The sequence below is a fragment of the Euphorbia lathyris genome, chromosome 1 (genome assembly GCF_963576675.1).
Source record: "Euphorbia lathyris chromosome 1, ddEupLath1.1, whole genome shotgun sequence".
Taxonomy (NCBI): domain Eukaryota; kingdom Viridiplantae; phylum Streptophyta; class Magnoliopsida; order Malpighiales; family Euphorbiaceae; genus Euphorbia; species Euphorbia lathyris.
In genome coordinates this window covers 64,746,680-64,773,418 of record NC_088910.1, presented here as the reverse complement: position 1 = coordinate 64,773,418, position 26,739 = coordinate 64,746,680, and the positions used below count along the sequence as shown (strand labels likewise).

At 38.2% G+C, this 26,739-nt stretch overlaps 1 protein-coding gene across 1 annotated transcript; it reads right to left on the bottom strand.

Moving 5' to 3' along the window:
* Nucleotides 1-9,713: 9,713 nt before the first annotated feature.
* On the bottom strand, nucleotides 9,714-13,587 carry LOC136235756 (ATP synthase subunit beta, mitochondrial). The gene is made up of 9 exons (XM_066025747.1): nucleotides 13,031-13,587; nucleotides 12,339-12,414; nucleotides 12,165-12,253; nucleotides 11,875-11,992; nucleotides 11,686-11,789; nucleotides 11,446-11,604; nucleotides 11,122-11,346; nucleotides 10,718-11,029; nucleotides 9,714-10,168 (listed from the first exon to the last, which is right to left on the bottom strand). The coding sequence occupies exons 1-9, from the start codon at nucleotides 13,517-13,519 to the stop codon at nucleotides 10,055-10,057; spliced, it is 1,686 nt and encodes a 561-aa protein (XP_065881819.1). The 5' UTR covers nucleotides 13,520-13,587; the 3' UTR covers nucleotides 9,714-10,054.
* Between the last annotated feature and the right edge of the window lie 13,152 nt (nucleotides 13,588-26,739).

The window sequence follows — 26,739 nt, the reverse complement described above, 5'->3', positions numbered from 1 at the left end:
AAAACTCTACCGAGATAATAATTTGCCTAAGTGTTCAATAAAGTTTCCTTGTAAAGATTTTGAATTAAACTACGTTTTAATGAAAACACCAGCAGTCACTTTAGTGGATTGGTTACCATAAGTGCTGCATAAAAATCTATCGAATAGAACGGACTTTATTAGATGAAATATAAATTGATACAAGTTTACAGAGAACATGGAGCATTGAATTCTTCGACGGCGTGCAAGTGAACGGGTTGATCAATCCTTTCCTTGGGTTTCGTTAGAGTTTGTCAGGCTCAGGGGCGAATCCTCTACTCAATCTTCTCGTTGAATCTTCGTAATAGAGACTGGGTCGGTCTACTACCAAAATGAAAACTAAATTGGAACAATGTCTAAACGCTACTAAACTTGTTATTATTGAATAAACAATGTGTGTACATCATATTGCTTTGAACAGAAATGAAATCTAAACTCTAATCTCTGACTCATTTCTGAGTCAGAGTTTCTGCATAAACTCTGCACTAATCTAACTCTCTCAATATTCATTATATTTTCAACTCTCCATCAACTCTTTATTTATAGATGTTGAAAAGTCTTGATTGAAGTGTCGTGTCCGTTGTGAAGGATCGTGTCCGCTGTGAAGAGACATATCCATTGTGGAGAGTCGTATCCGTTGTGAAAGGACGTCTTTATCCATCTGAACGAACGCGTTTCTTGGAAATTAAACATGTGTTTATTGTGCTTGGCAGAATTTCTGCTCTTACCGAGAATGGAAATTCTCTGCCGAGAATGGGGAACTGATTTTTCAGCCTTCGGACGAAAGGGGGAAGGTGACTGGCGACGCGTGTCGCGACTGAGATTTTGGGATTCTCGGTCGCGGCCCCAAAATTCTCTACCGAGAATTTGGATTTTTTCTCTGTTTCTGACTTCGTCTTTGTCCTCGTTTTTGGTGTAATTGATCTTCGTCGTTTTTGACTCCTTTTGTAAGGTTTTTCTTCTGTTTTTAAGCTCTTTTCGTTCCTATTTGGATTTTACCAAATATTTATGTACCTTACAAGAAAGAAACATATTCGAGAGTAAAAGCTTTCCAAACAGTTATAAATAGCATAAATTCGTAGCAATATTGATGTAATTATTGATGATATTTTAGGTATATTTTGGGCTTAACAAATCTCCACACTTAATCTTTTACTAGTCCCGAGCAAAATTTCACTGAATTTATTCTTTAACAAATCTCTTTATGAAAATAAAACATATATCTTTGCGTTACCTTTTAAATTAGTTAAGCCGAAAAGACTAGCTTCACATGGCAAATTTATACGCAAAACATCAAACTAACTTAGTATAATATACGATATATCATTTGTCTTGTATTTCCAATTTTGAATTGAAGTATTCGGGACAATGTATAAGCACGCATGTTATTGAGTTTTTCGTCTCAAGGCATTTCAAAGCACAAAATTTCCTTTCCCAAAACTAAACTAATATATGAGATATATTATACATTTAAATAAGTACTTGGGTTAATCATTTGCTTAGTTACGCCCGAGATAAGGGTGGTCTTGATCGTAACTTTATACGTATTTTATTGCTTTGTGTTTGCTTAAGAGGTACCGACCATGCCATGGGTGGACGCAATCGTTACTTTAAACTTAAACACGCTTATAATTTTTTTTGCTTTTAACGTTCCTTCCATACCTCGATTGTGATAAGGGTGGTCGCAACCGTGGCCAAAACTAAACGGTACTTAATTTTCTTCCCTTTCATACCTCGATTGTGATAAGGTTGGTCTCAATCGTGGCCAAAAGTTAAGAATTCAACTAATTGATTAATTAATATGAATTATAAAATTGTAATTGGGAAAAAGAAAGATAGCACATTCATCCTATATTGACTTAAAATTCACCATGTATTATGGCTAAAGTTTTCTTAAAAACTTCAATTGGTGTTAATGTAAGACAAAATCAAACCGAGCTAAAAAAATTGTTAGTTCAATTTAATGCCTATAAACCTAATTGAAAATTTAAAATAAGATTTATTGAATCATGAATTTCATGATATAAAATAGAGATTAAAAATAAAGAATTTATTTAATTAAAATACATTCACTCGAAACAATTTTTATACTTAAAATTGCATCAGAGATTTGTGAAAAATTTTGAAAAATAATGTTGCCCGTATAGAAATATTATTTCTACCGATAATGATAACCTAAAAAATAATCATTTAAACATATAAAAATGTAACGTTATGAAAAATAATGTTAAATAAATTGTGTTGCAATATATGTTGCATTTGCGTAAAACAAGTGTTGCATTTATAAATATTGCTTAAAAATTATTCGTTGCATTTATTCGTAATAAAAATAAAATGATATATGCAATATCTCCTCCCACACTTAAATTGGACCATGTCCTCATTGGTGCAAAAATTGATAAAACACGAAAAAATTGTACGAAATAAAGCAAAATTGTATGAAAATAGATAAATATGAAATGGATTGTATCCAACATAAATAGAAGTTGAAATTGTACCAAACTTAATAAAAAATAACATAAAAGATAAATGAGTGGAGAAAAGATAAGATAAAACCTATCCTTGTGAAGGTGAACCCGGTGGAGATGGTGCGGTCACGATGTTGTGACGACGGAAAAATGATAATAACCGGTGTCATGGTGACGTGTGTTCTCTTCTCAAAGTATGGATATTGGCAACCACCGCGCAAATTCTGGAACTCATTTCTTGATTGTTGTCAACAATATCATCTAACCGCAAATTCATTTGGTTCAAACTTTGTTGAAAATTAACTTGATCATTGACATTGTGCTCATCATCAACAACCCCTTGTGTTTGTGCTTAGGCATCAACATGCTCATTTGTCTCATCTTTTTCTTCATCATCATAATGCATATCGTCATCCCCACCAAAATTTGTCTGCTCATTACCATCCTTTGTAATACCATTACCATGTGAACTTGGACTTCCAACATCGAATTCCATAATACTCGTAGCATCCAAAACAATACCCATAATCAAAGGACACGAAATCCTTGAAGATGTAATCCAGAATAAACAAATAAATCTTGACTTCAAATCCTTTACCCTTTTTAATATGCTCAAAAAGAAAATAGGATAAAAATTTATTGAAAATAGAAATTACTATTATCCTTAATGAGCTTGCTAAAAGTGTACTTGGAAGTAAATTCATCTAAACTAGGCAAGATTTGTCCAAACCGGATTGGTTTGAAAATTGATGGCTTAACAATAAATTGTTTTTGTATGATATCCAAACCAAATACTCATCTTGTCATCCCCAACTTCATATATTAACCGAAATCCTAAATGTAATCCGCGCATTCTTTTTAGAGTAGGAAAGAGGAACCAATACAATAATGTCTGTTTCACTATGCACTATGCCCATAAAAGTGCTTGTACCACTACCCGTTCCCATCTGAAATAATGTTGAGTGGATCCATATTCAATATGCAAACAATTATTAGATGTAGAGGAAACCTGGTTAGTAACCTGCTGATGTTTAGGCATTGTGTGTAAAAAGGGTTAGGTTATGGATGTGGTGTTTGGGAAAGATGTATTTTGGAGAAGTAAAAATTGGTAAAAAGTAAAGGTGATATGGTGTGGAATTAATTGTACTGGAAAGAGTTTGGATTGTGTAATTTGGGAAAAATAGGAGGTGATGTAAAGTTTGTGTAAGGGATAGGTAAAATAGAGGTATGAATATAGGTGTGAGGAAGTAGTGTAGGAATAGGAAAATGTTGCAAAATTAGATAAATTTGTGCATATACCCGTCCTACAGGTCGCGTGTCGCGACCGAGAATTGCCTAGCCGCGGTCACGGCACGCGAAATTCAGAGAATTTTTCACTCTGATTTCGGCCTGTTTTCGCTGGACTTACTGAGAATATATAATTCTCGGCCGCGGATAGGTCCAAAGTGGCTGTTTATGTCCATGTTGACTTAGTTTGTGTAATTTAATTGGTTAAATATGTCCTGAATTTAATGTAAACTGTACCTGCACTTAAGAACACAAATTTAAAACATTAAATACTAGGAAAACCAAAGGTTTATCCTTATTAAATTTGAAGTAATGAAACAATAAATGTCTTAAACAAAGTTAATGTAGAATCAATCTTCATTAATTCACATAAGGTAAATTAATCTTCTAAACGATAATGAATGTAAATTTATGTAGGTATTTATTCATGCTTAAAACTTAAACTTGAACCGTTTTCAAATTAAAATCATCATTCAAATAAAGAAACATTTAACTGCATTCTATCTGATACAGATTCATATGAAAAATTTGTAGGGTTTATTTTAATAAGTTCATACTGATATATGAAACAATCAACATGATAAAAGTTCATAATTTCATAATTAAAATTAAACTCAATGATTGTATGAAAATGAAAATTGATTATCATGTTTAATAGTTAATAATGATTATAACTTATTAGCAGTAAAGTGATTCATAGAGATTTAGGTGCTAACAGTGTATAAATCTGAACAGACATAAATCCGAATGAAAAAGCAGGAAAATGAAATGAAGTGTTATTGCATAACACATGTGTACATAAAAAAAACGATCATATATACAAGAACAAGAACATATGTACTAGAAAAATAAAAAAAACGATCCTATATACAAAAACAAGCAAATGAAAAATTAAACAAATCAAATTTATTAATCACTTATGCATATTAATTCTGAAGCATTGAAACTGATACAGAGTAAAATTAATGGCAGATTCATGTTATTATTATAGACAAAATCATGGTGAAGGTTGTATTGTTCCATATCAACATATGTATAGATTTAGTCAAATAATTTGCATAGTTAACATATACTAATAAAAATAACCAAAGAATCAAAAGTGGATATGTTTATCAAAATTGAAAAACATATGTGCAGAACAAGACTCAGATTTATCATATAAAATGAATGTTCATGAAATAGTGATCTGGAGTTCTCTATTATGGATGGACAATTACCTTATAACATCATTCTTGGGCAACCGTTCATCTCAGAGGTTGCAGCCCTAATTTCCATTTGTCGTCTGGCAATGTACATTCCCACCAGCAAAGGAGGAGTAATGATTAGCGGGAACCAAAAGGTGGCTCAAGAGACCTACTCGGCGTCATTATCGATCCGCTCACAATCCAAAGATGACGAAGGTGAGGAAGATGAACTTATCACTACATCTTTGGGCAACATGGAAATGTTCCTTATTGCTGATGGAAAGCGGGTGCGGATCGCCAAAGGATTAAAACCTGAGATCAATGAGGATGTTACGAAAGTTCTCATTGAGTCTGAAAGCGTGTTTGCATGGGAGAATGAGATCCCCACAGGAGTAAGCCCAGATGTGATTACTCATAAGTTAAACATCATTGAGGATGCGGTTCTAGTTGCTCAGAAAAGACGGAACCATGGGCCTAAAAATCAGTATTTTTACGTATTCTTATATGTGCATTAAACTGTTATAGTATCCTATATTTTATAATTTATTCTTTCTTCATACTTCTTATATATTCATTTGCCTAGTTTTGTTCTATATCTTTCCAAATTCTATAGAAGAAGAAATAGCAAAGCTGAAGAAGGTGGATGTAATCAAAGAGGTGATATACGCCCAGTGGCTAGCGAATGAAAAGTTCCACAGGCGGATCAATTACCTCAAAGATAGGACAATTGATCCCCATCACGGGCGGATCCCCTTTCCACAAAGATAAGAAACACAAAACCTCAAGAGCTTTCAAATGAGCTCAACTCTCTCCTCAAATACAGGAAAAATATTGGTCACCATCAAAAGCGGGTTAAAATTATCTCAAACATGAGAAAATTACACCCTAAACTTTCTCCTCAAAGATAGGAGAACAATAATCTCAGCGGCGGATCGATCTACCTCAAAGATAGGAAACGATTGATCGCCGTTAGGGACGGGTTAAAAATTTCTTAGACGTGAGATCTTTACACCCTCAAGTATTCTTCTCAAAAGGAGAGTATTAAGACCCGTTGGCGGATCGATTTACCTCAAAGATAGGAAACAATCGATCACTTGGGGCATCTTAACTTCCTCACCAGGAATAAAAGCTTTAAACCTTCAAAAAAGGTTCACACATTAGGGTACGGCTAGCCACCTGCCCTAAACAATCGGAGAAGTCCTAAGTAAACCAGGTTCTAAAAAGTTACTTGCTAAAAGATATAATGCATTAGTAAAAATAGTTCTGGAAAGAAAAGGGTTCATCCAAATAATGAAGCCTCGTCTTCATCCAAATAATGAAGCCTCATCTTCATCAAAGATAATGAAGCCTCGTCTTCATCAAAAGCAATGAAGCCTCGTCTTCATCCAAGTAATGAAGCCTCGTCTTCATCCAAGCAATGAAGCATCGTCTTCATCCAAACAATGAAGCCTCGTCTTTATCAAAAGCAATGAAGCCTCGTCTTCATCCAAATAATGAAGCCTCGTCTTCATCAAAGATAATGAAGCCTCGTCTTCATCAAAAGCAATGAAGCCTCGTCTTCATCCAAATAATGAAGCCTCGTCTTCATATCCAAATAATGAAGCCTCGTCTTCATCTCCAAATAATGAAGCCTCGTCTTCATCTCCAAATAATGAAGCCTCGTCTACATCCAAATAATGAAGCCTCGTCTTCATCTCCAAATAATGAAGCCTCGTCTTCATCTCCAAATAATGAAGCCTCGTCTTCATCTCCAAATAACGAAGTCTCGCCTTCACAAATGCAAAGTAAAAACACTTTGGAAAATGAGTAAATGCTAAAAAAGCAAGTGCCTAGAGTGTCAAAACCCCCCACAAAATGCGCAAAAGTCCCTAAATGACTGATCATTCTTATTGATCCCTAAGGGCGGGTCATTCTCCTCAATATGGCAGAACTGAAGAAAACAAGTCCCTAAGGCGAATCATAATCCTATGTGATAGGAACAAATGGTCCCATAAAAGGCGGGTTATTCCCTTTCTAAAAGAAATATAACTCTCAAGAAGCCCCTAGAGGCTAACAATGGATACAACTGACCACCTATCCACGAAGAAGAAAAAACCCCTAAAAGCGCATCATATCCATATATGATCCCATATAGGGCGGGTCCACTTTCCTCTAAGATAGAAAAATAAAACACCCTTTAGACAGCCCTAAAGCGCTTTTTATACCTTTAGGGGGGCTTCTGATAACAACCCAAATTATTCTTGAATAAGGAATAAGGGAAAATTAATAGAAATAATGGCAAACCATTATTCCTTCTAAAAGAGATATTTATGCATGATTAATGTGGAATTAATGATAATTAATGCAGGGGTGAATATGCAAATAATGAGGAAAAGGAAGGAGTCTCTAGCATTATGCCACGCCACGTGGACCATGGCGAGATACGCCATAACGAGATACGCCCGATGAGAACGAGTAGTGGAGACCCGCCATAGCTCTCAATGAGAGCGTACATACGCCTTGACGGATCTAAGAATACCAAAAGGCGCCTTTATTACCATCCATGAATGGGAATAAATACAATTAAATAGCAATTAATAGCCAGTAAAGGGGAATAAAGACTTGACTGTTCGAATACTCAAACTCTGAGGGTTTCAAGGATAAATGTTGGGATTAATGGAGAATTGATAGCAATTAAAGATGAGTAATGACATGACTGTTCATCTACATCTCCATAACATCCAAATATCATACATGGGGAAAAAGGATAATTAGACAAAGAATGAAGGATCCGCCATCAATACTCTTATAGATAAGGATCCACTAACGAATCTCCAGATGGCGTATGAAGCAAGACTCATAGGTGGCAGATCTATGGATTCCTCAACACGCCTCAAAGGGTCAAACGCCTTGGGAGACCCGCCGTCAAACATCGATACGCCCAAGGAACGGCCAAGCCGATTCCCAATAAAGGAAGCTAATAACCCATTAATGAGCTAACGGTCATACTTGAATAAGATTAGTAACTGCCATTAATGAGGCATTAATGGAGACTTTCTAGTTACCAAGAGTTACAACTACATGACTATAAATAGCTTGCATCCCAAGCTATTGAGGTACACTTACTGATTCTCTACTTTTGTGCTTACAGTTTATTCTCAGAAATATTACTGACTTTGGCATCGGAGTGTCCCTGGCCGATCCCAACGGCGCCTCACAGGGAAGTGCTCCGATCAAGGATTTTTCCACAAGTTATCAAATCTTTATAGCACGGAGCCAATAAAGATAATTTCCATATGTAAGAGGTGCACTTTGCCAGAGTAAGGCATGTATGATCTGAATTTTACAGATCCGGAAGTGAATCCGTAGTAGATTGCTCAATAAAACGATTTGTATTTGACATTTCTTCACCATCGTCCTTGGGAATTGTTGTGCCTTCAAGGTGCTCTTCTTCTTCCAGAATATCTTCTTCCTCATTAATGAGTAACTCAAAACGATTTGTAGCTTTCTGATTGTTATTGTTCTTCCCATAATTTCTTCTTCTCCCTACCATTCTTTATTTTTGCAAAAAAGTTGTTGGCTCTAATACCATGTACATAAGGAAAGGAAATGTATTATTCATGCAAAACAGTTACAAACTAAAGGATAGATGAGTCCAATTAATTGAATACAAGTTGCTATTATACACTGATGGATAACTGTCAACTAGCTAGAACAGTTAACTAATTGCAGTTAACTAATGTATTTAACTATTAACCAGTCTAACTAACTAACAGAATTAGTTGCTTCTACATATTTTAGATTGCATTGCTCAAGACCAAAACGACATTATGTGTGGCAGTTCCTCAAAAACAAATTTTTTGGAGAAGAATAAGCTTTTAAGTAAGATGCTAAATTAGTGTTTAAAGCTTTAACTTCTTATAAAGATCACTTATCTTTTGGTGCTATTATAATTATAAATGATTGCAATTCTCTGCAATTCGCAGAATTTATGTTATGCCTTGGATTAAGGTCGTCCAGTTTGTTATTGTTAACAAGATGAGGTCATTTTCTGGAATTCTCCTTAGGATTCCCTTAATGATGTACTTGATCTTCGTTAATGAATTTCCTTGAGTTTTAAATTGGACCTTGGCCTATCATAGATTTACAAAAAATGAAAAACAGCAACTAATTTCAAAATATGTATCTAGATAACAACTTAGTTGATCGAAAACTACTTTAACACATTACTTCTAATCTTTAAATAATCGGATCAGAACTCCGCTTTTTACATTAGGAACTGAAGCTTTAAAACTAATTCCCCTGACTTCTCCCCATAAATAAATCTTATTCCCCTCTTAGCCATGTTCCAAATGATTTTCAGCTATTTTATGAATAAATTGGAGAACCGAGCAAATATGTCATAAAATGTCAAGTGGGAAACGAGTCAATAAAAAGTCAGACACCAAAGAATGGTCTCAAACCCAACCATTTACGCATGCATATTATGACCTACGAAACAAGCCTATTTCTTCTTTGGGCAACAAAGGCATGAAATTCTCCCACTAGTGACTTGGTGACTCCATTTTAAAGAAATTTTCGTGTTGCATACACTAACTAAAGCTACCAGGAAAACCTTACATATAGCAACATCAACTATCTCAAATACCGCTCATAACTCATTTCCACCCCTCAGTCTTAGATGCAACTCGCTACTAGATACACCTAAGTTTACCACTGTATAATACATTAAAACACTAACCAATCTGTTGCAGAGACAAATCTAAGAAACAGAATCTGACTAGGAAAAAATTACTGTCAGAAGTGATTTCAAAATCATAATTGTTGATATTTGATGTTCTAAATGGCAAAAAAGGAAAACAATATACACGTCCGCCTTGCTTTTTTTCCCCTTATTAAATAACAAGAAAAATAAACGAGGGGCTTGGCCGGACAGTCCCCAGTCCTAATCCTCTTTCACACTCTGCAATAACATTAGAACAGAAAATGAACACATCATATTTCGTCTCAAAAAAAATCAACATCCTGTTGCTGGTATCACCAACATCACCTAATTATTTTGGATTTTCGCAGTTATCATGACAAGGGAACAAATGATAGCTCAAAGATTGTATTTGCTTAGGATGCAGATTCCCTTGCAATCTTTTCAGCCTTAGCAATGACCTCTTCAATGCCCCCAACCATGTAAAATGACTGTTCTGAAAGGTCATCATATTTACCATCCAACACCCCCTGACAAAACCAAATCCCAAGTCATTACAATCAAAATCATTACAGCCCTTGATATTAGACACAAGCATTAATACGTATATATGCAACACACAAAGAACTTCCAAACTAGTTTTTACAAGGTAATCTCCTCAACTACCATGTATTGATGTTAACACTAGAAGGCGGCAACTTTGGTAAGCATTATCCATGCAGAAATATCCTCACTAACATAGCATGCGTTATTTAACACACTCTGCTATTTGCTTCAAGGAGGAAGGATAACATGCTTCAGGTACAATGCCATAGTAACAGTACTGGAAAAATTGACAGCAACCTCTATATGGATAACATTAACTCATTCAAGCATGCCTATACCTCCAAGGTTTAGTTTTTGTAGGAACAAAATAAGGTAACAAGTAACAACTAAAGGCTCATGCATAAGTTCAGCTCATGTTTTGACCATATTAACTATATGAATCAATTTGAGTGGCAAACACATTATATTAATTATGGGTTTTTTTAGGCATGCACAGGAAGTAAGACAGAGTGAGGACAAGTAGGATAAAGTACCTGAAAACTGGTTATGCTCTCTTTCAAATCAACATACTTTCCAGGGGCACCAGTGAAAACTTCTGCAACATGGAAAGGCTGACTCAAGAACCTCTGGATCTTACGAGCACGGGCCACTGTCAATTTATCATCCTCACTGAGCTCATCCATTCCCAAAATGGCAATAATATCCTGCAGATTTTTGTAGTTCTGAAGAACCTTCTGGACACCTCGGGCAGTATTGTAATGTTCCTCACCCAAAATATGAGGAGAGAGCATACGAGATGTAGAGTCAAGGGGATCGACAGCAGGATAAATACCCAACTCAGAGATCTGATCCATAGAAAAGACAGAATATTAGTTAAAAGACCCTAAAATTAAATAGAACTTTGTGCCTGGTATTCCAGACATCAATAAAACCATACCTGTCGTGACAACACAGTTGTTGCATCCAAGTGAGCAAAGGTCGTAGCTGGAGCTGGATCAGTCAAGTCATCAGCAGGTACGTATATAGCTTGGACAGAAGTAATGGAACCTTTCTTGGTGGTTGTGATACGCTCTTGGAGACCTCCAAGATCTGTAGCCAAAGTTGGTTGGTAACCGACAGCAGATGGAATACGACCAAGCAGAGCAGACACCTCTGAGTTAGCCTGCATAATAAAAACAAAAGGTAAAGAAAAGCGTGCAGCATTAGCAATGTGGAGTGCTAATTTAAGGTAGACACAGATTCAAATTGACAATCAAATTACCTGGGTGAAACGGAAAATATTGTCAATGAAGAGAAGCACATCTTGCCCCTCAGCATCACGGAAGTGTTCTGCAACAGTTAGTCCAGTTAGACCAACACGAGCACGTGCACCCGGGGGCTCATTCATTTGACCATATACAAGAGCACACTTGCTTTCAGCCTAACATGACATAAAGAAAGTTTAGCATGACAAGTTGCTGGCTGATATTAACTTCAACAAAAATGCCAACCTTGCACTAACCTGCTTTTCCCCTAGCTTAATGACACCGCTCTCAATCATTTCCCTGTACAAATCATTACCCTCACGAGTACGTTCTCCAACACCAGCAAACACTGAGAAACCACCTGATTAAAGAAAGAAGTAACGTTCAGCAAAACTAGTAACATTTTTATTTGAACTCCACCATCAAAACGCCAGATTTTGACCAACCATGAGCTTTTGCAACATTGTTGATGAGTTCCATAATAAGCACAGTTTTTCCAACACCAGCACCACCGAACAGACCAATCTTTCCTCCTCTTTGATATGGTGCAAGGAGATCAACAACCTTCAGATGGAAAAGAGTAACAATAGTGAATATTTTGACATACAGATAGCAAATTTAAAAACTGTGGAAAAATTCCATATTAATTGCAAAAGCAAGGAGAAAAGAAGAAGAGAAAGATGTGGCAAACCATCAAAACATGGTTTCAGCTTGAAATTAATCAAATGCCAAATACCTTAATACCAGTTACAAGAATCTGTTGCTCTGTAGCTTGCTCAACAAAAGCTGGAGCTTCTCTGTGAATGGGCAGAAAGTGTTCGGTCTCTGATAATTCATTGAAATAAAGCTGTTAGAAAATTATTATCCCACAACAATACAATATCGTACTCATTAAGAGAAAGTTTCTTACTGAGTTCTCCCTTCTCATCAATTGGTTCTCCGATGACATTCATGATTCGACCAAGGGTTGCCCTACCTACAGGCACCTATTAAACATATAGGAATAAATTAACAACTTCCCCAGTTAACCTTTTCGAAAGCAAAAATAAACATCCGCATAATCTAAAAACATCAAAAAAAGAAAATTATCAACAAAAACTTTAAGGCAAATCTTGTAAACCGCAAAGTGTAATAGCAAAGCATATGTGCTCACTGACTTCTATCCAAAAATGCTACATTTATAAGAATAGATGGTGCAAAGCACAAACACTGAATAATATCTAAGGATTTCCTCATTGAAAATGCAGTGGTAATTTCCCATTGACATGAAATTATATGCTTCATTGTAGCTTGAAGTTATAAACAATGCAGATTGTTTTTTTCAGCCATCAAGCTATTCAAAAAAGGACTTGTACACCTCCATAATATTTATGTCAGCAATTTAAAAATGCTTAAGACGATTATTTCCAATAAAATCTGTTCCCTGCCACATAATCTCTAGCACATAATAGCCAGATCCAAAAACACAACATCAGCCCCAGATTCAAATGACAAAACAAACACAAAAGATCAGACTTTAGCATAAAATATCAACAGATCAAGAAAGATAAACGGCCAATCGACCTAAAATGTATGAATAAAAAACAAATTAGAAAGGCTTACAGTGATAGGAGAGCCAGTATTGAGGACGCGCTGCCCTCTGACCAAACCTTCAGTACCATCCATAGCTATGGTCCTGACCATACTCTCACCCAAATGCTGTGACACTTCGAGCACCAAGCGGATCGAGTTGTCAAGCACCTCAAGCGCAGTCAAAATCGGAGGCAAACCCTCTTCGAATCTGACATCGACAACGGCACCAATTACTTGACAAACCTGACCGATCGAACCCTTTCCAGTAAATTCATCGGTGATCTTGCCACCACCCTTCTTCCCATCGGACACTGGAGATGATTGAGGTGGAGAGGCGGCAGCGGCGGAAGTGGCATATTCAGCCGCCCGGGTAAGGAGGTAGCCGTAAGGGGAAGCGCCGCGGGCAGAGAATGGAGATGGAGAAGAGAGGCTGGGATTAGGATTGGAGAATGGGGATTTGGACGCAGATCGGCGAGAGGATGATCGGAGCAGAGAGGATAAGAGTCTACGTGAAGCCATAGGTTAGGGCTTCAGAGAGAGAGAGTGAGGGAATGATGTTAGGGTTTGAGATAACTGAGCTAAAATGAAATAAGTATATGTACCAGGTTGTCAAGTGCTTCTTTCTTGGATCTCATTTACTTTTTACAGTTTTACTGTTTACTGCGAGTATATTCTATTCTTATTTCCTCTCCGTTGAAAATGAAGTTTCTGACCAATACGACCGTATATTTCATGTACCATAAATGGCTAAATATTTCATGTTTCTTTTGTATCTTTTTATACTCAATTCCGGTTTGATTTGGTATATTGCGGAAATGACTCTAAGTTCTGATTCCAAACCTCAAAGTTAAGGGTTTAGAAAACAAAAGTTAATGGTTTTAAAATTAGTTTTTAAAGTTGATCGGTAATATCCTTCATTCAAAATATCTACCATCAACGTGTGTTGAACATGCGACACATTATCAACCACTTCATATATGATAAAACTAATCAACTTTCTTATGTTACTTTTTTAAAGTAGATCGACTTTGTAGGTACAAATTACTCATATACCTTCAAACCATGTGTTTGTTGTCTAACCTCTCTATATTAGCGTGATCAGAATAATGAGAGTTGGTCATTTGTTATTTCACTAATTTTAACGTTGAGAGAGGATTTGAGAGCTTAACTCACTTGTTTTTTTTATATATTTTTAGAGAGAAAGTAAAAATCATAAGAGTTCTAAAGAAAAATTAGTCCAGCCATAAACCGGTTATTAAATCACTTAAGCACACTCACTAGATAGCCTTTCGATTTGGTGTACAATGTTGAAATCACTAAAAAAAACTTCTTAATTTGTACTTTTTCAGGTTCGAGGGGCTTTGGCTACATGATTTGAGGCGGAAAAGCATCAACTAGACTCTATATATGTTCTAAAGACACGCGCTACAAATGTAACAAATTGAGAGGTCTAAATATCGTGTTTTATTTTGTGTTTTGGTTTAAGTTTTGTATTGCTCTATTTTTTATCGTTTTGGTTATGCTTGTTGGGAACAATAGTCGATTGGCTTTGTCGTGACCACGAACAAATCCAATCTGCTTTGGTTTCATAAAAAACAAATGTATCTCTACAATAGAGGTTATGAGTCGATCAACTTTATGTACAGAGATTTAATACTTTTTGTTTTGTAAATAGATCTTTTTTATTCGTTTAAGCGGGTAAAATGAAGCTAATCTATCTAAATCTAGCGATTAAAAGGTAGATCAATGTCGTTTTGGTGGGTTTAAAAGTCAAAACTCATTGATCCAGTGTTATCAATAATAATAAAATATAAGCACCTCCATTTTAAATAGTAAATTATCACGAACTTTAAAGTATTTGTATACACCTATATTTTAAATAGTAAATTGTCCATTAACAACACATGAACTTTAAGGTATTTGTATGGACATTTTTCTTAAAAACTTGATTTCCAATTATCAATTAATATAATAATACGATTTTTTTTCCAAGTACAACACTCTTCTTTTAGATAATTAATATAAAATGTATATACCATATATTGTTCAAAGATACTCCTAATTTTAAACTTTTTACAAATTCTTAAATTTCACACAAAAATATTAAATTAACTCTAATAATATATTTATAAAACTCAAATATTTAACTAATAAATCAATCAGTGTATATTTTTGTCACGGATATGACGATTCTCTCCACCTTAGAGAATTTCGTCCTCAAAATTAATACTATCTTATCTATTTTAATTTGTTCTCTATGTTGAAATACCTTTCCACATGATTTTGATTTGATAAAATTATTTAAGTAATTGATAAAAAAATATATACTAACACATTAAATTTAAATGCTTTGATTTATTTATACTAATGTGTTTGTTCAATGTTGAGTTTATTTAACTATAAGACATTAAGATATAAAGTCTAAAAGCCCATGAGTGGAAGTCAAGCCCAAGTCAACATAATCAAGACCTCACGGCCCAAGAAGATGAAACGAAGTCGTATTAAGCAAAACGACGACTCAGCATGAAGAAGGATCGAGAAGCCTTCTAGCAAAAGCTTCAAGAAGAAGCTGGTGAGTTAAGCGACAAGCAGTCAGGACAGCGGCAGACAATAACCAACTTGTAGACAAAGTATTTCTACTTTGGGTAAAGTTCAGAAGGCGCAGGAAGCTGTCTGGAAGATTTTGCCGAAAATGTCGAAACATTCTGTTTGCCAGACGAAAAGCTACCGAGCACTGCCGTGGACAGAAGATGCAAGAATCTCATTGGCCAAGGACATTAAGCACGTACTGAGTGACAACGACAGGAAGCCGTTTCCCTCCAACGGTTATTTCGAAATTCGAAATTGCCGGTGCCTCAAGTGTCACTATAAATAGGCCTTTCATTTGCTTCAATCGATACAGATCTTCAATTAGCCGAAACGCTGTCCAAATTCATACACGAAGTTCTGTGGGAAAAGCAAAGCAAAAACCTTACACCAATTCCATATTATTGTGTAAAAGTCTAGAGTGATTTTCAATCATCTAAAGTGTCTTAGCAATCGTTGTTTAGGACAAACACTTTATCATTTCTAGAAGAATAGAAAGGAGAGGCTGAGTACTCGGTTATAGTACTCATCAGTAGATATAGGAGTGAGTAGAGGTATAGAGGAAGGTACTCTTGTATACTCAGCTTTTATTGTAAAAGGTTTCGTGCTCTACCTTTAAAGAGCTCGGTAGAGAATTCAAAAAGCTCGGAACGAGTTCCGGGGACTAGACGTAGGTGGAGAGGCCGAACCAGGATAAGTCTGCTGAGTAACTCATTTCTAACCTTAAACTCCTTTACATATATTGCTTGCTATAAAAACTGACTAAGTAACAAACTCACGCTGAGTTGACAGGAATAGACTCTTAGTGCTATCTCTTGACTCAAGTAAAAAAGCAGACTTAGTCACAAGTTGACTAAGCTTGTGTCTTAGAATTACTTAGCGTCGCTGTGTAAACCTTTTCTTTAGAAAAGAAGTCAGCCTAAACGGACAAAATTTTAAATAGTTCCTATCCCCCCCTGGAATTAAACTTGTCACGTTATAAGGGACCAACAAGTGGTATCAGAGCTTAACAACTCACTGAGCAAGATATAACTATCTTGAGCTGATCCCCACTATGGCTGAGAACAACACTCGTTTCCTCCCAGGAAACCAGACAACTCAGATTTTACCTGAGGGACTGTCCATTACTCGGCCTCCTCTGTTCTTCGGGTCTAACTATACCTTTTGGAAGAACAGAATGAAAAATTTCATTCAGGCAACAAATATGAGTGCATGGCTTTCTATAGTCCAAGGCCCATTTGTTCCTGTTGAAACTATTGACGGCCAAACGGTTGTTAAAGCTGAGACTAAATGGACAGAGGATGGTCTCAAAAAGCTACAAAATCATGCTTCGGCTATAAACATGCTTCACTGTGCGTTAGATGCTGCAGAGTACAACAAAATTTCAGGTTGCAAGTCAGTGCAGGAGATCTGGAAGAAGCTGGAGGTCACCTACGAAGGAACCAACAAAGTGAAGGAGTCCAAGGTGAACCAGCATATGAGGTTGTACGAGCTCTTTGAAATGAATGATGATGAAGGAATCTCTGAGATGAACACAAGGTTCACAAACATTATCAACGAGCTCAAGAGACTTGGCAAGATCTTTACTGAGGAAGAGCAAGTCAAGAAGATACTGAGGAGTCTTCCTAAAAGCTGGCAAGCCAAGAAAACTGCTGTTGAGGAAGCTCAAGACTTAACCACCTACAAGTATGATGAACTCATTGGCTCGTTGCTGACCCATGAGATCTCAATGAAGAATTTCGAGGTGAAGGAAAAGTCTGAAGACAAGAAGCAAAAGTCTCTTGTCATGAAAGCTGACTCCATTGATGGGAGCTCAACAGATGATGAAGAAATGGCAATGTTCACTAGAAAGATGAAGAGGCTGTTCAGAAAGAATGATAAATATTCCAAGAAGCCTTACAAGAAGTTTGATAAGTACAAAGCTGAGTCCAGCAACAGCAAGTACAAGAAGGACAACTCAAAGCCCATTACATGCTTTGAATGTCATCAAACTGGCCATATCAAATCAAGCTGTCCTACCTTGAAGAAGGAAAGGAAGAACGGCAAGAAGACAATGGTGGCAACCTAGAGTGATAGTGATGAGTCATCATCATCAGGAGACGATGCCACTGAGTCAGCAAAGATCTGCTTCATGGTAGATGAGCTTGCTGAGCCTTGTGTTTCTGAGCATGCTGACCCCTCCATTGCATCTGACGATGAGGAACACTCAATTGAGGTAATATCACTACCCTTGCTCAGAAATGAAATGGTTAATGCCCTGAGTGACCTCTACACACTTGTCAAAAAAGTGTAACAAAAAGGTTAGAGCACTCAGCAGGCGATGTGACGAGATTGAGGAGGTCAAGCTGAGTGACCTTCGATATCTTCTCCAGGACAACTCAACTTTGCATAGTAATGTAAAAATTATGCAAAAGTTTGTCTCTGAGGTCCAATCAGATTCTAAGAAACTGGAAAAGGATGTCACATTTATTCAGAACCAACTTAAGGTTCCGAATAAAAGAAATATTCCTCTGAACACTCAGTACCGAAGTACTAGTCAGCAGAGATGGAATCCTCAGCGGAACGTCCAGTGTGACTTCTGTGGGAAGAAAGGACACACCACAAAGGTGTGCTGGCACGCTCAGCACTGGGGTGCTGACCAGTCAGTGAGATATCCTAAACGGAAGGTCAGATGTGACTTCTGTGGGAAGAATGGACACACTGTCCAAGTATGTCGTCATAAAATGAAATATGATGCTTTACCTGTTGAACCTAACAAACAAGGACCCAAAAAGAATTGGGTACCTAAAAGCAACTAGCTATATTACAGGTAAGCCTGAGGTGTGCTGAGAAGTCAAAGATGTGGTACATTGACAGCGCATGCTCGAGGCATATGACTGGTGATGAAACTCAGTTCATCATATTTGTGCGTAAACGAGGTGGAAGTGTAAGTTTTGGAGACAACAAGAAGGGTAAGATAGTAGGGTCAGGAACCGTTGGTGGTAATCCTATTATTGAGTCAGTCTCCCTAGTCAGCGGACTCAAATATAACTTACTCAGCGTAGCTCAGCTATGTGACAATGGGAGAAAAGTTATATTTGATGACATTGGATGTAAAATATTCGAGGGTAAAACAAATGAGTTGATTTTAACTGCCCCTCGTATTGATAATGTCTTTATACTGAACTTAGAAAAGAAGCTTTCAAAAACTGTATGCTTAGTGTCAAAGGAAGAAAATTCCTGGTTATGGCACAGGAGACTTGGTCATGTAAGCATGGACCTCCTGGCCAAATTAGCAAGAAAGCAATTGGTTGAGGGACTGCCAGAACTTAAGTTTGAAAAAGATCAACTATGCCACGCTTGTCAAGCTGGAAAACAAACCAAACAATCTTTTCATATTAAAAACATTGTCTCAACTAAGCGTCCATTAGAGTTGCTACACTTGGATCTCTTCGGTCCAGTTCAACTGTAGACACCGAGTCGGAGGACCTGTGATGAAAACCTGAAAACAAGACGGTTGAAGCGATTGATTCCGGAAGTTTTAAAAAAATATATAAAGGATAATAAGCGAAGGAAAATCGACGGCACGGGACGTGCGCTCGGCGTCCGTCGGACGCACCGCGAGTGGCACGCTCTCGACGTCCGAGCAATGCCCGGGTCCGGTGGCACGGTGCGCACTCTCGTGGGCCGTTGAGCGCACGCGTCCGGTAGCGCGAAGCGTGCTTTCGGCGGCCGCGATGTGTGAGCGTCCGGCGGCGCAGAACGCGCGCTCGGCGGCCGCGGGGTGCGTACGCCCGACGGCGCGAGGCACGCCCCGAGGGTCATCGGGCGGGCGCCCAACCACGTCGGGCGAACGCCCGACGACCGTTGGGCGAACGCCCGACGAAGGTCGGGCGCGGGCGCCCAACCTTGCGTTGGGCGCTCGCCCAACGCCGTTGGGCGATCGCCCAACGATTGTTGGGCGATCGCCCAACAAATGTTGGGCGGTAGCCCAACACAAGGTTGGGCGGCCGCCCAACCCCAATGGGCGACGCCCAATTTCCTTTGGGCGTCGCCCATTGGTCCGGGGACCCGTTTGCCTATAAAAGGCACGGATCCTCATGCAAAAAAAGGGGAGGAGGGGATTTTTTGGATAGCTTTCTCACTCTAAACATTTTTAGAGAGAGAGTGTGATTTTTTTGAGAAAAATATTTTTTTTTCTCAAAAATTCTAAATTTCCTAAAGTTCAATTTTTACTAAATTTTCATTAAAAACGGAAGATCGTGGTTCGTGGAATCAATCGGCTTCGACTGTCAGATACCGAATTTAAGGTATTATCCGAGGACTAGACTCTCTTTTATTTTATTTTATTTATCTTCCTATCCTATTTATTTTTATGTTATAGTTTTTATTGATTTAGTTATTTATTTATGTTGTCACATTTTATTTAATTAGCGTATTTATTAAATTTTCATCTCGTGTTGAATAAAATTCGGTTTTGTTTTAAAATAAAAAATCTCGTTTTGATATCCCAATACCAACCGTGATCCGATAAAAAGGTAGTTCGGGTATCGAAAACGTTGTAATTATAAGTTTTTAATTTAAAAGAAATTTCTAAATAATGCTTTGAAATAAAAAAACGTCGTTTAGGAACTTCCGTTTTCGACTATGATCCATCTTGGGTAGTTCGGAAATCCAAAACGATTGAATTAGATTTAATTTAAAGCTTTTGAATAAATCTGGAAACATTTAGGAGTGCTGCTGTAATTTACCTATTCTGTCACTAAAGGCTGTTTACCGACGGATTTTCCGTCGGTAAATCTGCCAAAACGTAAAAAATGCCATTTCAGTCCCTTTTTCCTAACTTTTAAGCTTTTAATCTTTAATATATATATGTATAATTATGTAATATATGTTTTTCAAATTATTTTGGACCTTTAGCATATATAATTATTTGATGATATTTGTATACCATTTTTTATACTATTTTCTAAATATAAGTATAATTATGTATATGTATTTCCTTTTTATTAATTTAGGCTATGTTTTAAATGATAGTTATTTGATATTTTGAGAAATAATTGATAGATATTAGTATATGTTATTTTTGGTATTTAAAACTATATTAGTTATGTATATGTATATAGTGTTGGGATATTTGGGTTATTTTGTTGATTATTGAATGAAATTATTTTTGGGTAAATGTTATTTTCTTATTCATAAGATTTACTTATTATTTTCACATTTTTTTTTGTATAAATGTGTTGTACCTATTATTTTCATATACATATAGTTTCTTTTGTGTTAACTCTTATTTTCATATCTTCTTTTTTGATTTAAATGTATATATATATATATGCCTAAATTATTTTCTTTATTCTTTTGGTCCATTCATGGGTCCATGTTCCAAATGAGTATTATTTGAGTGTGAATATTAGTTTAAATGGGTTTATTAATGTAATTATAATAGGTAGAGAGTCCATTAAATAAGTGGGGAAAATAAATCACAAAAAGAGTTTTCAATTTAATTATTTAAACTAAAAGGTTTTTAGAGATTCTTAATGTAAATAAATAGTGTTTTCTTGACATTTCAAATCGTTTCTTAAAACATCACACTTTAAAACCTTAGTCCGTTCCAAACGACGGATTAAGCGAGCCTTGTAATTAAAATCATTTTCATTGTAAATAATAGAGTTTTGAATCGTTTTCTTAAATGATTTGTACAAAATAAAATTGACTTGTATGTTTAACCACGTTTTCTCATCAAAGGTTTTTATCTCAATGTTTTCAAACCCTCGAGTCGTTCCAACGGCGATTCGGGTAAACTTCATCAAACGGGGTTTTAAAACGCACCTAAATCGTTCCAACGGCGATTAAGGTGCGAACCATGTAAATAAACTCGTTTTGGGGGAACAAGTTAGTGTAGAATAAGCACACGACATGACTTTTAAATACGGTTGTAAATAAACCACTTCTTTCTCCCCCCTCTCTGTGTATGTATAACATAAATGGGTGATTCTTTACTAATATGGCTTTTCAATAGTATATGCTCAAAACGGTTTCAAAAAAAAGAGAGAGAAAAGGGTTTCAAATGAATTTTAAACTTAAAGAAGTATACGATTAGTCTGTTATCGCCTAACATGCTGAGAAGGAGGCCGGTGGTTCATAACCGGGCGATGTCGGGGTGCCTAGTAGCCTTTCTCCGGAAAGGATCTAGCCTTCTCGGCTCGTACCTAAGTTTCCCGAACCCACACCGGTCTCCCGCAAGGGATCGGTGTTCATTTTCCCATTCGTGGGTGGCGACTCTTCCATATCTCCGAGCTCCGGTCCTGCCGAGCAGCTTGATTCCATGATTGGTTGCTTTCGGCGCCAATTGCCGCTTACGTCGCCATGAGGTTGTCCACCCCCCGGTCCGCCCGGGAGATTAGGCCGCGGCACCTCGTCTAACAAGTGGCGACTCTGCTGGGGAAGCGAGAAATTTGATTCCGGAAGGCGTGTATTAAGCCCTTAACGGGGACGGATCGTTTTACTTCTTTTCGTATGCATTCATGTGCATTATTGCAAACCCTTTGGGTAATTTCCGCGAAACCTCTAGCGAGAGTCCATTCGTCGCTCGAAAGAGGCTAGTGTAAGTTCCCCCTTACAGTAAGGCGCCAGAGGGTCCCCATCCATTCGTTAGGGGCGAATCTGTGCGGTCCTGTGAGGTCCCGCGGTCAGCCGTGTCAGCATATAGTAGCCTTAGAAGTTTCCATAGGATTACCCGTTACTATTTTTGATGTGATAAATGAATCAGTTCGTGTTTTCAAACCGCCATGATACGTGTCTAATCCTAAAGTATGTAAAGAAAATGAGACGATGCGTTAATATATACTCATGAATCGACATACGAATTACCCTAAAACATCGAAACGATTTGAACTAAAGACGACTTAGTTATCTCGTATGAATGAACATGTGCGACCCACCTTGCCCCTTTCGGTGTCCCGACGAAGGCACGTGTTCAGGAAATGCATTATGATGTAAGCACGTATTAGTATGAATCGGTTCGGTGTTAAGGATAGTTACATTTCGATACAAAAGACTATATTAACAGTAGCCGTTATTCACATTCTTTAGATAAATTGGGATAAAACGAGATCACGACGAAATGAAAACGAAGAAAATTTCTGTCTTGAACGACCCTGTCGTAACGTGAAAAGTTTCGCACGAAGGCACGTGTTCAGGAAATGCATTATGACGTAAGCACGTATTAGTATGAATCGGTTCGGTGTTAAGGATAGTTACATTTCGATACAAAAGACTATATTAACAGTAGCCGTTATTCACATTCTTTAGATAAATTGGGATAAAACGAGATCACGACGAAATGAAAACGAAGAACATTTCTGTCTTGAACGACCCTGTCGTAACGTGAAAAGTTTCGCACAAGTAGTCCGTCCTTTCCGAATAAAAGACGAGCTTTTACGTTATGCCTCGTGTCGTTCTTAAGAGAAATGGATGTGTCCGCAAAGGTGACTAAGAAAAAAAAAAGAAAAATGAACTAAACGACCAAAATCATTCCGAATTTACGATATATGTCAATCCCGAGCGTAGTTAAAGAAAATAAACCAATGCCGTTGAATACGTGCCTCGAACGAGTGTATACCCCGTTTAAAAATCTCGAAGCCGAATTAAGCCAAACCATATAATTGCGCCATATGGACGAGACTGCGGGTTTTGACTAACGACTCGATCATTTCGACCGTTACCAAAACTGCAAGAAATATGGCCCGATATACGTGTTTGCTTAAATTCGCGCCTAAAGGAAAGAAAACGGTGGTATCTTCGCTTCGAACAAACACGCGGTTTAACGAAAGGTGGGTTTTCTATAACCACACTAAGATGATATATCCCGTAGGATTGAGAAGAACAACGAACTGTTGCTAGCCAAAAGGTTACCGTGCGCTCAAAATAAGACTCGCCGTCTTTTCACGTAGCTAAAATGAGCAAACGGATCGTCGACGCTAAGAACAAACGCGTTACGCGATGAGTCCGTTCCCTAAAATAAAATCCAAAAGTGATGCCATCACTAAATAAACACGTGGTTACGTCTCTCGATAGATCTAAAAGATCCCGTTGTAATCCAAAAATCGAGACACGAACCCACACGAACAAAAGGGAACGAATCATTGACAATAACGAACGATTGGACTAGAAGAATAACTCGTACCACGTCTAAAAACTGAGATGCGCTCAAAGGGAGTCAAAACCCGAATTAATGCGTCTCGCGAAAGGACAAAAGACGAGTTATTCCGAAAGGACAATCCGCTTGGTCGATATCTTAGTCACTAAACGTTGGTACGTCAAAACGAACTGTGTTGTATGGTGAATGATTTATTTTTCCGCAATAATCGACGGCATCACGCGTCCCCTGGACCGCAATGTGAGCCAAAAACCAAAATCCTAGAAAAGAGACCTGGACCAACGAGTGTGTGGAGGAATAAGGGTGGAAGAGAGATGTTGTGATACGTGTAAATAGAACTAACGTTTGTTCTTCTTATCTTATAATCGTAAATAAATAAACGCACACACCACGAATCATGCATATAAAATCATGCATACATACTAATGGATACCGTTCGCGCAGACGTCATCATTAAGCGGTTGTGGTTTCGCGAGAGTAATCGGCTTGTCAGACAGTTTGATCAGCTACGAGTAGACAGTTCAGAATCAGTAGTTATGGCTTCTGAATCATCTTCGTCTGGGTATACTCAGTCTTCCGTCAGTATGTCTGCGACCGACGAGAAAGTGGCTGAATTGGAGAATTCTGTGAACAATATCAATGATCAGCTGGCCGCGATCTTGGCCCAGCTAGCTAAGTTAGCACTGAAGGACAACAAGAGTAGTAGTAAGCGTGCTGAGAATGAGGTAAACAATGGTCCTCGCTTTGGGAATGAGGAGGATTATCAAGATTATATCCGAAAACAATTAGAGAAAGAGAAAGCTAAGGAAGAGGAGTGGAAGCAACACATCACACAGGAAGTGCAGGACTTGCGTGGAGGAAGTTCCGGAAGTCAGGACTTCTATAACTTGAAGAATTGTTTGTCGGCAACAGCTTTGCCTTTGAAATTCCGGCTCCCCGACATGAAAAAGTTCGATGGAACTGGAGATCCCACCGCTCACATGAATCAGTATGTTGCTGTGATGAAGCACACGATCCTGACTGAGGATCAAGTCCTGAGGCTGTTTAACACCTACCTAGAGGGGGCTGCCCTCACATGGTTCCATGCATTGCCGGTGGTGACAAAGAGGGATTGGAAGTAATTAGCGAAGTCATTCATCGCTCAGTATAGCTTTAACTCCATGCTTGAGGTCACTTTGAAAGAGCTAGAGAGCACTAAGCAACAAGCTGGGGAATCCTTTTCCGATTTTGTGAAAAGATGGAGGGCTAAGGCCGCAGTGATGAAACAAAAGCCGCTCGAGCAGGATCAGATCCGAATGGTGGTTGGCAACACGTTGTCGTATATCAAGAATGAGTTGCGGTATATGCCATTTACTGATTTCAATCAGATGTATAGTTGTGCCTTGACTGTTGAAGGGGATGGGGAGCCAAAGAAAGCTTATACCAAGTGGACGAAGTCTGGATATAGTGCCGGAGGGCCTAGTGCGAGTACGGAATCCGCAGCAGTGAAAGTGGTTGATCTTAATGCTATTGAAAAGAGGCGGTTCGCCAAGTTCGATCAGACCTACGCAAAGGTTTTTGAGCGTCTGCAGAAAAAGGGATTGTTGAAAGCCCTTACCCCGTATAACAAAGCTCAACCTACTCCGCAGATACAGGCTAGAGGGTATTGTGAGTTCCACAGCAGTTATGGGCATACAATTGAGAATTGTGAGAGGCTGAAACACGAAATCCAGGATTTAATCGAAGAGAAGAAGATAGCTGATCCTTCGTCAGCGAACCCTTCCATTAGGCGTAATCCATTGCCTAATCATAGGGTGAGTACGATCGGAGTTGGCTTGACAGAAACTGTAGTGATGGAATCCTTCGAGGAAAATGTAGAGGAGTTGTTGGACTCCGACGAAAAGAACAATATAGGAAATGGTCTATATGTGTCCTTCCTTGGCGAAGAACAGGAGAATGAACTAATGGATGAAGGGTCGGACGGTGGAGCACCGTATGATGAGGATAGTGCTGAAGAGATCGGAGAAGGGTCGTCTCGGACTATTGTGCCAGATTTGGGTTTGTTTAGTGGAGGAAGAGATCCCGAGGTGCACTTGCGTGAATATATGCACGACATGTTTATTGAATCCTTCGGAGTAGATGAAATTGCTCAATGGTTCCACCACTCGCTGGTAGGCGAACCTTTGGAATGGTTCCACTCATTACCCGATTCTTGCAAGCACGATTGGGATCGGTTGTCGGATTTGTTTTTAGAAAAGTACCAAAGAGCTGAAGACAGAACTGCGGAGCGCTTTGCGATGCAGATTGGACCTATCAAGCGTCCGTTACCGAGGGTTAGTAAGTATAACGGCAATAAGGACCCTATGGAGCACCTTCACTTCTACTTGTCGGCTATGGCACCCTTGGGTTTTAAAGAGAAAGAGATCACTAGCTTGTTTTGCAATTCATTGATGGGTGAACCGTTAATGTGGTACATGTCGTTGCCGATGTATGTTAAGACCGATTGGGCGGCAATGACGAAAAGATTTATCAAGGAGTATACAGTATGGATGCTGGCAGAGCAAACCCCGGATTCCCCGTATTATCAAACACCTGATGCAGTGTTAGCAATGCCTAGGTATGGTGGATACCAGGATCCTGTTGAGCACGCGAGGTTATTCCGCAATCATATGTATGACGCCGGATTTCCGCAATGTGAGTTGCATGAACATTTCCCGGAAACTTTAATGGGAGAAGCCTTGTTATGGCACCAGGGCCTATCAGAAAAGAAATGGGTCATTGGATACCGCTCAGGAGTGCCTTTGTGGCAAGATATGAGATGTATGTTCCATGGACGGGATCCCTGGAGGATCTGGATAGGATCAGGCAGTTCCCCAAGGAACCATTTGTGGACTATGCTAGGAGGTGGAGGCACCGTTATGAGCAGTGTCATGAAACAATGAGCGATAAGGTGCAGCTTATGTGCATACAACGAGGTGTTATTCCGTTGGCCGCCAGAAGGATGAGCAGAGTGTCCCTCCGGGATTATGATGAG

Bases quoted from the DNA above. Each gene is read 5' to 3' on its own strand.
- LOC136235756 (XM_066025747.1), bottom strand. From the start codon at position 13,519: ATGGCTTCACGTAGACTCTTATCCTCTCTGCTCCGATCATCCTCTCGC. The intron at 11,605-11,685 runs GTTAGTGCAAGG...ATGTCATGTTAG, and splicing joins TTAAGCTAGGGGAAAAGCAG to GCTGAAAGCAAGTGTGCTCT. The intron at 10,169-10,717 runs GTACTTTATCCT...TGGTTTTGTCAG, and splicing joins AGAGCATAACCAGTTTTCAG to GGGGTGTTGGATGGTAAATA.